General features: G+C 43.9%; 1 protein-coding gene across 1 annotated transcript; it reads right to left on the bottom strand.

Moving 5' to 3' along the window:
- Nucleotides 1-5152: 5152 nt before the first annotated feature.
- LOC132393813 (calcium homeostasis modulator protein 6-like) lies at nucleotides 5153-8992 on the bottom strand. The gene is made up of 2 exons (XM_059969204.1): nucleotides 8440-8992; nucleotides 5153-7582 (listed from the first exon to the last, which is right to left on the bottom strand). Exons 1-2 carry the CDS (start codon nucleotides 8968-8970, stop codon nucleotides 7415-7417), a joined length of 699 nt encoding a protein of 232 aa, XP_059825187.1. The 5' UTR covers nucleotides 8971-8992; the 3' UTR covers nucleotides 5153-7414.
- Between the last annotated feature and the right edge of the window lie 5186 nt (nucleotides 8993-14178).

Below are 14178 nucleotides of genomic sequence, written 5' to 3' on the forward strand. Positions count from 1 at the left end.
TATTCAATCTTTCATGATAAGGCATGTCCTCCAGATCCGGCAGCGTCTTTTTAAGTTTTCCATGTACTCTGTGAAGCTTGTTTACATCTTTCCTGACTAAACCTGCACATAATACTACAAACTAGCCCTCACTAACATGTTATACAACTGCCACATAACATCTATCTCCGCTGCTCATTACATTAATTTATGAAAGCTAAAGGTTTTCTTTATCTACCTGCGACGCCACTTTCACTGAATTATAGAACTACATTCCCAAATTCCTTTGTTCTACCACACGCCCCAATGCCCTATCGTTCATTGTGCAAAATCTACCCTGGTTGGACATACCGAAGTTCAAAACCTCGCACATGTCTGCATTAAATTCATTCTGCTATTTTCAGCCCATATTTCCAGCTGATGCAGATCCCTCTGCAACCTTTGTAACGGCCCACTACACCCCCAACCTTGGTGTCATTTCCAAATTTGCTGATGCAATTAACCACGTTATCACTCATGTCATTGAAATAGATGACAAACAACAAAGAGCCAGGCATCAATTCCTGCGGCAACCTCCAGTCAGAGAGGCAATCCTCTGCTACCATTCTCTGGTTTCTCCCACAACGTCAATGTGTAATTCAATTTATTACTTCGTCCTGAATGCCGAGCGACTGAACATTTCTGACCACTCTCCCATGCAGACTATGTCAAATACTTTATTAAATTCAATGTAGACAACATCCACTTTTCTGGCAACTCCACGAAAAACTATATAAGATTGATTAGACATGACCTACCACGCCCAAGGCCATGTCGACGATCGTTAATTAGTTTATGTTTGTCCAAAGACTTACTCATCCAGTCCCTTGGAATGCCTTCCAATAACTTTCCCTAAACTGACTTCGGATTTCTTGGCCTATAATTTCCCGGTTTGTGTTGTGTACCTTTTTTAAACAGCTGAACAACACTGGCTATCCTCCAATCCTCTGGTACCTCCCCGTGGCTAAGAATGATTAAAATATCTCTGATGAGACCCGCAATTTCTACACTTGTCTCCTGTAGGGGTCGAGAGAACTACTCGTCTGTTGTCTGAGCATTGATCCACCCTGATTTGCCTCACGGTGCAAACACCTTCTCTTCTTTAATCTGGGCAGGCTCCATGAAGTTGATGCCTCACTTCTATAGACTCTGTGTTCGTCTCATGATAAACATTGATGCAAAGAATTCATTTAATATTTCTCCCACCGGTTTTGGCTCCTCCATTCTGGTCTTCCAGAGGACTAATTTTGTCTCCCGCAATGCTTTTGCTCTTAAAATATCTGTAGAATCACTTGCTTGTTAGGACAACTACATGTTTTCTTTTAGCCTGTGTGGTTTATTTGTTAAGTGTTCTCTTGCATTTCCTAAGCAGTGTATTTGTTCCGGATTTCCTATACCTGCAGAGCACCTCCTTGGTATTCTTAACCAAGGCCTCAACATCTCTTGCAAACCAATGTTTTCTACACGTGTTATGTTTCTTTTATTCTGACAGTCACAAAGAAGCTTTCTACTCTTAAAGTTTCGTTTTGAAGGCGTCCCACTTAATAAGTACACATTTGCCAGGAGGCAGCCCGCCCAAATCCACACTTTGTAGATAATTTCTGATAGCATCAGAGCTGACAACTCTCCAATTTAAAATATGAACCCTTGGACCAGAGCTACCTTTTGCATATTTACCTTGAAACTAATGAATTGTGGTCACTGGATGGAAAGTGCTCGCCGACATATACTTCTGACACCTGATCTGTCTCATTCGCTAATAGCAAGTGCAGTATCGCACACTCTCTCATTAGGACATCTATGTACTGATGAAGGAAACCTTCCTGAACACATTTGACAAACTCGATCCCACCTAGTCCTTTTACAATATGGGATTCCTAAGTTAATATGTGGAAAGTTAAAATCACCAACGATAACAACCTTATGTTTCTTACAACACTCTGCGATCTCTTTACAAAGATGTTGCCCTAAATCTTTAGAACTGTTGGGTGGTCTGTAATGTAGCCCCATTACCGTGGTCATACCTCTCTAATATCTCAGTCCCAACCAATTATGACGTTATGACTACAACGTCATAATTCCAGGTGTTGATCCATACCATAAGATTATCACCTTTCCGACGATACCTATTGCATTGAAATACACGCAACTCGGGATACCTGTCATACCATGCTCAACCTTATGATACCTGACTTAGTCTGAGCTCTTGCAAAGATCTGTCTCCACAACCTATTCATTTGCCGTTCTGGCACACTGGTTCCCATCCACCTGCAACTCTATTCTAGATCCTACCGTGGAGCATTAACAAACCATCCCCTAAAGGATATTAGTTCCCCGTCCAGTTTTATTGCAAACCGTCCCTTTTGTACCGGCTCACTTGCCATGGAAGAGAGACTAATGACTTAAACATCTTAAGCCTTACGTTCTACATCAAATCCTTAGCCACGTGTTAAATTGCATAATTTTCTTAGTTATAGCCTCACAAGCACGTCTGGAGATCACAACCCTGGAGGCCCTGCCCTTTAACTTAGCACCTAACTCCCTATGCAGAACCGCGTCACTCGTACCCTATGGCTTTGTGTGGATCACGACCTCTCCTTGTTTAACCTCCAACTTTAGAATGCTGGGGACACGATCCAAAATGTTCCGGACGCTGATACATGGGAGGTAACATACCATTCAGTAATCTTCTTCCCGCCCATAGAACCTCCTGTGCGTTTTCCTAACTAACGAATCCCATATCGCCGTTACACGCCTCTTCTCCCTCTTCTTTTCTGAGTCACAGTGGCAGACTCAGTGCCGGAGGCCCGACCACTATGATTTTCCTGTTAGATCATCCCCCATATTACCCAAAGTAGTATGATTGTTCCTGATGCGAATGGCCGCAGGGGCACTCTGCACTGGCTCCTTAAACATTTTCACCTTCCTGGCTGTCACCGAGTTTTCTGTGTCCTGCATCTCGGGTGTAATGATCCGGAGTTCATTCAGTTCCAGCTCCAACTCCTTAACGCGGATTGTTAGAAGCAGCGGCTGGATGCACCAGCCATTGCCCTTTGTGACTGTGTGTTTTTTCTCCGAGTGACCCGGTTTCCTCCCACGTTCTAACGATGTATGATGAGGTTACTGGGTCGTAAGCATGCTATTTTGGCTCTGGAAGTGTGGCGCCACCAGTACATATCCGACTGGTCGTTGAGGCAAACGAGGCATTCACTGTTTATTTCGATGTACACGTGACAAATAAATTTAATCTTTGTTTCCTTAATATCATTTTGAAGGATCTCGTCTCTATTCAGCAACCCACAGATGCAATGAGAGAGTGAAAAACGTGATCTTATTGCTGGGCAGAAGGTTAAAGATATAATTTGCCATAAAATTCTTAGTAATATTCAGGCAATACTTTCATGCTTTCTTCTAGTCGGGTGTGTTTTTCCTGAAAGTGCTATCATTTATTCACCGTCAGTAAGTGCTACTAAACCAGGGCGTTAAACAGCCACCAACCATTCTGTTGGAGCAGCAGACACAAAATGCTGGTGGAACTAAGCTGGCCAGGCAGCAGCTTTGGAAAAGAGGACTACTGAAGGGTTTCGGACTGAAACATGGACCATTTATTCTTTTCCATTGATACTGCCTGGCCTGCAGAGTTTCTCCAGCATTTTGTGTGTGTTGTTTTGGATTTCCAGCATCTGCAGATTTTCTCGTGTCTGTGGAACCACTCTGTGAGGCCTAGTAAGGTTGCTGATGATACTAAGGTAGGTGGCGTTGTGGATAATGAAGTAGGTTTGCAAAGTTGCAGATAAATTTAGGTCAGTTAGAAGAGTGGGCTGAACGATGGCAGATGGAATTTAATGCTGATAAGTGTGAGGTGCTATATTTTGGTAGGAATAATCCAAATAGGACATACATGGTAAATGGTAGGGCCTTGAAGAATGCAGTAGAACAGAGTAAAACGATATCAGCAAAATAGAGAGAGTACAGAGATTTACCAGAATATTACCTGGGATTCAGCACCTAAGTTACAGGGAAAGGTTGAACAAGTTAGGTCTTTATTCTTTGGAGCGTTGAAGGTTGAGGGGGTACTTGATAGAGGTGTTTAAAATAATAAGGGGGTGTAGATCGATTTGACGTGGATAGGCTTTTTCCATAGGGAGTAGGGTAGATTCAAACAAGAGGACATGATTTGAGAGTTTGGGGGCAAACGTTTAAGGGCAACACGAGGGGTGATTTCTTTACCCAGAGGGTGGTAGCTGTGTGGAATGAGCTTCCAGTAGAAGTGGTAGAGGCAGGTTCGGTATTGTCATTTAAAGTGAAATTGGATAGGTATATGGACAGGAAAGAAATGGAGGGTTATGGGCTGAGTGCAGGCCAGTGGGACTAGGTGAAAGTAAGCGTCGGCACGGATTAGAAGGGCCGAGATGGCCTGTTTCCGTGCTGTAATTGTTATATGGTTATATGGTTATAAGGGGTGGAGGTAGAAGGCAACACTGTGAGAGCGGAGAGTTGTTTTCTTTGCTTTTTTAAAAAAACCCGATAGCTGCAGGAAGCGGCGGCATACCACAGGGTTTGTTTTGAAATGCATTTTCCGTTCGTAATTTTTAATAACAATGTAGAACAAAATACAGTCAGGATGATTCATACACTTGTGGATGTTACCAAAATTAGTGGTGTTTTGGACAGTGGAAATTTTTATTTCATGTTATATTAGGAATTTGGTCAGCTGAGAGTGTGTGCAAATGAATGGCTGATGGAAGTTAACTCAGGTATGTGTGAATTGAAGCACCGTGGGAAGATAAAACCAGACCATGATCAAAGTATTGAATGGCATGGCGTGTGGAGCATTACTGAATATTGAGACATTGTGACACAGGGATGCATTTCCCTAAATAGATGCTGGCCTACCTGTTGAGTCCCACCAGCATTTTATCAGTGTTGTTGAAAAGTAACTTCTTGCTGAAGTACTCTTTTGCTCTATTTAACTTCCTTTTATTCCTTACGGGGATACCACAATGAATGTCATTCTGTAGATGGACATAAAATCCTTTTCTCAATGATCACTCTTGAACCTATCAAGTTGAATACACAGTGAAGACACAGAAGAGACTAATTTAAAATATTTATTCATACTAAGTTACACACAAGCAAATGATACAATGCAAAGAAATATGAACAAGGGCAATTGACAGTCTACGTCATTATGACTTTGCATCTCATTGTTGACCGAATATGCCCTTTCTCTGCACTATACGGCTTTATTATGCGCTCTGTTATTTTAAATGCACTGCCTCAATGAACTGTTGTAGTCAATTGATTTGTATGATGGAAATGCAAGAAACTTCGTTACTGTTCCTCAGTTTATGTGAGTGACTAAACAAGTTGCCAATTTACATGATTACGTAAAGCAATAAAAGAATTATGATGCAGATGTGTGAAAACGAATAAGGATAAGGACGTGACTAGACACAAACTGGGTGACTTCTCCACTTCAACTAAAAACAGAAAATTACGTTATTTTATTATGATAATGATGTTATTAAAAGCGCCCGAAGGAAGGTAAGCTTTATGAGAGAGTTTGAACGGGGTGAGACTAGTCAAATTGCAATCAAACGTGTATAGCATCATGGACTATTTAGGATATTCACTTGAATTCAGAAGAAGGAGGGGTGATATTTCTGAAATCTATCGAATGGCAGAAGGCCTTGATAGAGTGGAAGTGGAAAGGCCGTTGCCAGTGGTGGGAATGTTTTCAGCCAGAGCGTGGTAAATCCGTGAAATTCTTTGCCACAGGTTGCTGTGGAGGTCAAGGCATTATGGCTATTTAATAGATTTTTGATTGGTCAGAGCAGGAAGGGAGAATAGGAGATGGCAGAAAATTGGGTCCCAGACCTGTGAATATCAGCCAGCGCCATGAAACGGGCTTCATATGAAGAGCCATTCTATCCTGCAACATCCTGATCTGTGGGCGAAAACGCTTTGCTAATGACAAGGTCAGGGGAGAATGGCCAGATTGGCCCAAACAGAAAGAAAGGCGACATAACCATGAGTTACGACAGCAGTGTGCAAAACAGAATCTCGGAACGCAAAACATTTCCAACCTTGAAATGGATAAGCTACTGCAATGGAGGAAATAACAGAAAGAATGGAGAACGAAGAATCATTGGATGTTGCTCACATGGATTTTCAGAAGGCCTTTAGCAAGGTGCCGGACGTGAAGCCGTTAACAAGAAAATAGCGCATGACATCGATAGATTGGCTAACTGGCAGGAGGCAAAGAGTGGGAATAAAGGGGTCCTTTTCTGATTTGCTGCCGGTGACTTGTGGTGGTACACAGTGTCAGTATTGGAGTCACTTTCGATTTGGATGAAGGTATTGACAACTTTGTGGCCAGGTTTGTAAACTGTACAATGATTAGTCGTCAGAAGGACTTCGACAGATTGGGGTAATGAGTGAAGAAGTGACAGATGGAATATAGTTTAGAAAAGTGTATGGTCATACACTTTGGTAGAAGAAATAAAGGCATAGCCAATTTTCTAAACGGGGAGGAAATTCAAATATCAGAGGTGCAAAGGGCTTGGGAGTCCTCGTTCGCGAGTCCCTAAAGGCTAACCTGTCGTAAGAAAGGGAGATCTAAAGATGGCACTCATTTTGAGAGGATTAGAATATAAGAGGAAGGATTTGACGTTGAGGCTTTATAAAGCGTTGGTCAGACCGCACTTGGAGTATTATGATCAGCTTTGGTTCCTTGTGCTGGATTTGGAAGGGTTCAGAGAAGGTTGACGAAAATAATTCTGGGAATGGTAGGGTAAACGTCTGAGGAGCTTTTGATGGCTCTGGGCCTGTACTTGCAGCTGTTCCGAAGAATGAGGAGGAGCTTATTGAAAGCTGTCGAACAGCGAAAGGACGAGAAAGAGTGGATGTGGAGAGGACGTTTCCATGTGGTAGAGTCAAGGACCAGAGGGTACATCCTCAGAACAGAGGAACATCCATGTAGAACAGAGATGAGGAGGAATTCTCCACCAGAGTTTGGTGAATATGTGAATTCATCGCCACGGACGACTGTGGAGGCCAAGTCATTAAGTATAGTTAAAGCTGAGTTCGATAGGCACTTTATTATTGACGGACTTAAAGGTTACGGTGAGAAAATGGGCTAATGGGGTTGAGAGGGATAATAAATCAACGATGATGGAAGGTCTTTTTTTATGCCTTATGGTCTAACATGCACTGTCATCTGTGATGAATGAATGTGGAACTCTACGCCAGCAGGAACACTGGCTGAGGGCGGATAAGTTTGAAGTTCGGGCGAAGGTTGGGGCAAAAAGGCCATCGAAGTCTCGTAACATATTTAAAGCCCACTTAAATAAATTTGCAAAGTATTTCACTCTGGCTGGGGTTGATTCAGCTCCTATTCTGTGTCAGTACATTGCGGTTGCTGTCGTTGACTGTTCAAGTCTTCCAATTCACTGCTTCCTGCATTCTCTTTTTGTGTCTCCTCAGAAAATAAACATCCAGGAAGAAAGTGGAGAACTACTAGCACCAACAAGGTTAACACCAGTAAAACGCCTCCGATCATCTGTCAGAACACAAATATAACAAATATAGAAATAAGCCCCTCGATCCTTCTCATTTCTTAAATAACAGCATAGTCCATCTTTATCTCTCTGCCATTTTCCTGCACTAGACCTTTCTTGTTTTCGTGAAATTTGTTTTGGCCCAGGAACGTTCGCAGCTTCGCTCCCCAGGGGTGCTGTCTGATTCGCGTTTTTTTATTTCAAGAATTTTCTGTTTTATTAAGTATTTTCTGAACTTGTAGCTTTTAAAAACGTCCTTATCTCTTGAGGCCTGTAATTCACCTAAATATATCTATCTCAGTAACGAAGCATCGACAACGCTCTTGGTTATAGGATTACAGATTTACCACTCTCTGGGTAAAGAAATTTCCCACCGGTCATGATATTCAGCGTCATGATAATTTCAAAATTCATGGATGTACAGATGGACGTCAGTGTTCGTGCACTGTTCCCTGGATCGAACAGTACTGGGTGGCCAGTAAATTCAACTGGTATAGGATAGAGGCAGAAGAGACCGAAGATAGTTGGAAGTGGCTGAAACGCCAACATCCGGAGGAATTCACCGAGCCGAGCAGCATGTGTGGATACAAAAGAAATGGTCGACCTATAAGGGTGTCAAGCCTGCAACGGGCAATCTCCCGCGAAGAAGGTCTCCTCGCCTGGAGAAAGTAAAAGGGGCTATGGAACAAGTATTCGAGTCGTCACAGGGGCTTTAAGCTGGAGGTTTTCAGTTTTCTCGCCCGCAAGTGGTTGGAGATTCTCTGGGGAGCGAAAGGCACCGGGTTTAAATCACCACCTAAAGCTCTATAAGTTCTGTTGTGATTACACATTTGCGGCCGCAATACCCGAAGACACTCACCTGTGAGTGAACACAAAGCTCGCGCCACTCATACGGGAGTATCTTGGAAGCGCAGGACTCTCTGCAATCTTCACCTTTGAATGTCTCGTTCAAATACGCGCAGGCGTAGTAATCCCCGTCCTGAAAGAGAATCGCAGCCCACAGGATCGATGGGACAAATACCTTCAGAATTGTGAACAGGTAAAAGTGAACCTTATGGAAATTGCTGCAGTCTGGGCTGCAGCATTTCTCGCAACATTTCCATCTACAAGTAACTGCGGAAGGGAAGCTGACCCGGCACGTAATAATTTTCCCCGCATCGGATGACACCAGGAGACTGAGCAGGAACATCGCGGATGCTGGAATAAGGAAAGAAATACACGCGTAGCGAACATTCAGTTGCGGATCACAGGGACACGGATTCTCTTTCTCCATCAGGTATTCCATTCCGTACAGGAATCCGGTTATAATTGTACCTAGTCCCACCGGATACAGGCATTTCTTATCGAAAAAAATTTTTACCAGCTTCGACAAGCGATTAGGCGATGGCATGGCAGGGTTAATGAGCGAAATTTCCAAAACTCTCGTTACACAAAGCCTAACAGCAAACCTGTGTTTGCTAGCTATTATATGATCGGCTAGTCTCCACCCAGGAAGCACCGACAGCTGGTTCGAGCAGAATGTTTCCACCCTGTTGAGCTCGTCACTCTCTTAGAGAAGTTCCAGCTGCACCCAGGGGTCACTCCTCATTAGCTGTGAGCTGAAATTCAGCTGGGAGTTGAAACTTTTTTTTCGGGCCAAGTCCTGGTTAACACTAGGTGCCAGGAAACCACTTTACGAAACAAGAACCTGCCAAACTCTGCTTTAAATATACCCAATTCTCGGCCTCCATAGCATCCCATGACAAAGAACGCCATAATCCCCATCCTCCACAGGGATGCTCCTCTATTGAGGTTAGCTCTCTGGTCCTAGACTCCCCATGAGATGAATCATCCTTTCCACATCCACTCTATCTCGGAATTTCAATATTCGATAGGTTTCAATGAGATTCCCCTCATTTTTCAAAACTCGAGCGAGTACAGACCCAGAGCCATCAGACTCTCCTGATACGTTAATCGTTTTCATTCCGGCGATCAGAGTTGGGTTTGTAGATTGCTGAATCTAATTTCAGTTTATGATGTGTTCTAGTTATCGGGTCGCTCTTTCTTGTTGCTAGTTTGGACCATTTTGATTCGGGGTGGCCTGCAAATAATGAACATGAGCTGAACTGAAATATGTGTTTCGATTATGTGTGTCATCTCCTGTGTGTTTCACTCGCTTTTTGCTGTCGATTGCACGATTTATTTATTTGGCGCCTATGGGGAGGAGAAGTTGATGATTTTTCTTTCGAGTCTGTCCGCTGTGAAGACGAATCTCACAATTGTATACTGCATACACACTCTGATAATACATTGTCTCTGAATCTTTGAATTCGCTGGAGCCTCTCTTATACCAGCACATCCTTTCTTAGAGTAAGGGCCCAAAACTGATCACAATACTTCAAGTGTGTTCTGACCACTGCCTTACAGAGCCTCAGCATTAATTCTTGGTCTTGTATTCTCGTCCTTTCGAAATTACAGCAAACTTGCATTTGCTTCCTTACCACCGAATCAACATTCAAATGAACCTTTAAGAGATTCTGCATGAGGACTATCAAGGCCCTCTGCATCTCTGATTTTTAAAAATGTTCTCCCAATTTAGAAAACAGTCCACTACTTTGTTCCTTCTGCCAAACTGCATTGCCTTACACGGTCTGACATTATATTCTATCTTCTATTTCTTTGCTGACTCCATCAATCTGTCTTAATCTTTCTGCAGACACCCTGCCTCCTAAATGCTCTCTGCCCTTCCACCTATCATCTTATCGTCCTTAAACGTGGCCACAAAGCAATCAATACCTTTATCCAAGATAATGGCATGCAAAGTGAAAGAAGTGGTCTCATAATGACCGCCCTGTGGCATTACACTGATCACCAGCTGCTAACCAGTAAAGGCCTACTTTAATATCACTCTGATTCCTGCCAGTCAGCTAATCTTCTATCCATGCTGGCACATATGTCAGGGTCTGGTCCGGTCCGGAATCCGCGTTCCCGGTCTCGATCCGGTCCGAGGGCTCCGGACTCCGGGTCCTGCGGTTGTCCCTCCAGTCACCCGTGATCTAGTTAGGAATCTCCTGGCTCAAGGAGGCACACCTGTGACTCACCTGAGCTGCAGGTGTTTATAAGGGACCTTGGGACTGGGACTAGGCGGGTGGTCGTTTTGTTCTGTTTCCTGTTCTCCGCCGGCTCCGAACTCTTCTCTGCATTCTGTTATTCTGCCCGGGCTCAGATCTACTCCTCATCATGCTTCTCTGCCCTGTACCAGTAATGCCAGGTTGGTCCTCTCCCCCCATCTTTCTTCCCATGTGCTGGTCCCGCTTCTCCGCTCGTTTGTGTTGTTCGCGCGGTCGCGCTGTCTGCCGGCCTTTCCCGATTTTCCTGTTATCATGACTGTTGTGTTGGTCACCCTGGACCTATGCCTGTTCCTACCACTTGCTTCCGTCGGGTAGGCCCGGCCGGACTGCCGCTGCCCGGCGGGGGTTCTGCCCCGTCCTCCTCTTCCGCCCGAACCCTGGGATTGTGCCCCGCACCCGCCTAGGGGGTTGCGTCGTGCCCAGGCCTCCGGTGTTTCTGCCTGGGAAGGCTACCCTACCCGGGACATATGCGGCCCGCCCAGGGAGGGCTCTCCGCTAGCCTATCTAGCCTCCTAGATCTGCCTGAACCCCGGGGACCTGTGTGCCTGAACTCGAACTCCGGGAGCCCGCTCCGCTTTGCCTGCCTGACACTCTATCTACCTGAACCCCAGCTCTACCCTTAAATGCCATGGCATCCCCATCCTGTCCACCCCCTAGTACTTCAGTGTCTGCGTTTGCGTCTGCGTCCGGCCGCGTTCCTGACACATTTACCGTAACACCATGGGCTTTTAATTTGTTACGGGGCCTCATGTGTTGTATTTGTCAACCACCTTCTGAAAACCCAAATAAACAGCTTCCACTGACTCTCTGTTATTTCATCAGAAAATTCCACCAGGTATGCCAGGCAAAATTTCCCCTTTGGAAAACCATTGGGACTTCGGCCCATTTTATTATGTGTTTCCAAATACATCGAAATCTTTCTCCTGTTACGTACCCCGTAACTGGGTCAATTACCAGCAAAGATAGAGAGGTCCGTTGTACTGTCATTCTGGTAGTGTCATACACAGTGAGAACTGACGCAAAACATTTATCAAGTTCCTCCGCCATTTCTCTGTCCCCCATTACTACCCATAAAGCGTTATATTCCAGAGGTACGATATCCATCCTCATCTCTCTTTTGCACCTTATACACTGTATCTGAAAAATACTTTATGTATCCTATTTTATATTATTAGGTAGCTTAACTTCATATTTAGTTTTTGCTATCTTTATGGCTTTTTTAGTTGCATAGTTGGCTTTTTAAAAACTTCCCAATCTTCTACCTTCCAGCTAATATTTGCTCTATTATGCGTGCTCTCTTTTGATTTTATGTTGTATTTCCCTTACCTTGGCAGGTACGGTTGCCTCATCCTCGCTTTAGAATACTTCTTCATCTTTATGGAATTGCCAGTTTCGCCTCAGAAAGTCCAGGTATTGCTGTTCTTCCATAGTCCCTGCTGGTGTCTCCTTCCACCCAACTTTAGCCTGCTTCTCTCTCATGTCTCTGTAATTCCTTTTGCTCCACTGTAATACTAATACATCCGATTTTCGCTGATTGCAGAGTGAATGATATCATATTATGATCACTGCTTCCTTTACCTTAAGCTTACTAATCAAATCTGGGTCAGTACATAACACCCAATCCAGAAATGCCGTTCACTTGTATTGTCAACCACAAGCTGCTCTAAAAAGGTCATCTCGTAGGCGTTCGGGAAATTCTCTGGATCCAGTACCAAATGGATTTCCCCAATCTACCTGCATTTTTAAATCCCAGATGATTATCACAGCATTGCCCTTTTTATCTCTCATTGTAATTTGTAGTCCACATCCTGTCTATTGCCGTAAGCCTGTATCTCACTCCCAGCAGGGTATTCTTATCATTGCAGTTTCTTCACTCAACCCACAAAGAATCTACATCTTCTGATCGTATGTCAACTCTATCGAAGGATTAATTTAAATTTTACCATCGTACTGCCCTGCCTATATGCCTGCCCTTTCGATTCAAAGTATATCTTTGGTGCTGAGCTCCCAACTATGATATTATTTCAGCCATGACTCAAAGATGCCAACAGCATTATATCTATCAATCTCTGACGGCGCTACAGAATCATCTACCGTATTGTGTACACTGTGTGCATTCAAATATAACACCTTCAATTGTGTATCTACCACTCCTTTTGATTTTGGACACCCTGTTACTACAATTTTGCCTTATCAGTTGCCTATCCTTCCTCACAACCTCACCTTACACGGCATGTACTTTTATACCAACCGCCACATCCTCAGCCCTATCACCGCAGTTCCCAATATTAGTTAAAAGTCCCTCCAGAATCTCTGGCAAACCTGTCCCCAAGCACATCGGTCTGCTCGGCTTCAGATGTAACCTGTTCTTTTTTTACAGTTTATACCTTCCCCAGAAGAGGTCCCAATGATACAGAATTTTTAAACGCTGTCCCCTGCACAAATTCAACAGCCATGAATTTATCTGAGAAATCACCCATTCTTATCCTTACTGGCACGTGGCACAGGCAGCAATCGGGACATTACTACCCTGGAGGCTCTGCTTTTCAACTTTCGGCCTAACTCACTATATTCTGTCTTCAGGACCTCCTCCCTTTCGCTATCTATATCGCAGGTGGCAATATGTACCACGACTTCCCGAGACTGACACCCCACTTTTCAATGCCCTACACCTAATATGAGACATTCCTGACCCTGGGATCTTCCAGGCAACATACCACCCGGGTATCTCTTTAACGTCCACAGAATCTGCTTTCTGCTCCTCTAATTATGGAATCTCCTACCACCACTACACTCCTTTTGTAAGCCCACTTTCCATTGAGCCACAGAGCCAGACAGTGACAGAAACCTGATCTCTGCAGCTTCTCCCTGGTATGTCGATCCACCTCCACGCCAGCAGTATCCGAAACGATATATTATTGAGGAGAACGAATGATCAAAGTTTATATATGTCACCACGTAGTAACGTGAGATTTATTTTCCTGCACTTTCAGAGAATATACAGAGAAGCTTTATAAAATCAATGACAATCTGCACACAAAGATAGACAAGCAGCCGATGTGCAAAAGACAACAAATTGTGCAAATAAAAAAAGAAAAGAATAATAATCATTAGTATAAATAAGTAAGTGACATAATATTGATAACATGACTTGTAGATTCCCTGAAAGTGATGAAATCATAGGTTGTGGAATCATTTCAGTGTGGGATGAGTGAAACTATCCACGCTGGTTCATGAAGCTGATGGTAGAAGAGTAATAGCTGTTCCTGAAACAAGTGGTGTGGGACCAAAGGCTCGTGTACCTCCCACCTATTGGCGTCGGCGAGAAGGGAGTACGGCAGAGGTGATGGGGGTCTTTGAGAAAGGATAGATTCTCTCCTCTTTTGACAGAGTTCAATGTAGATGTGCTCATTGGTGAGAAGAGCCTCATCATGACGGAACGAGCTGTATCCAACGCATTTTGTAGGCTTTTCCTTTCAATGGCCTTG

Source organism: Hypanus sabinus, chromosome 5, assembly GCF_030144855.1.
Source record: "Hypanus sabinus isolate sHypSab1 chromosome 5, sHypSab1.hap1, whole genome shotgun sequence".
Lineage (NCBI taxonomy): Eukaryota > Metazoa > Chordata > Chondrichthyes > Myliobatiformes > Dasyatidae > Hypanus > Hypanus sabinus.

What these genes read in the sequence shown, in the direction of transcription:
- LOC132393813 (XM_059969204.1), bottom strand. Translation starts at nt 8,970, where the DNA reads ATGCCATCGCCTAATCGCTTGTCGAAGCTGGTAAAAATTTTTTTCGAT. An exon ending in AGCTTTGTGTTCACTCACAG is followed by an intron (nt 7,583 to 8,439) that starts GTGAGTGTCTTC and finishes GTGTTCTGACAG; the next exon opens with ATGATCGGAGGCGTTTTACT.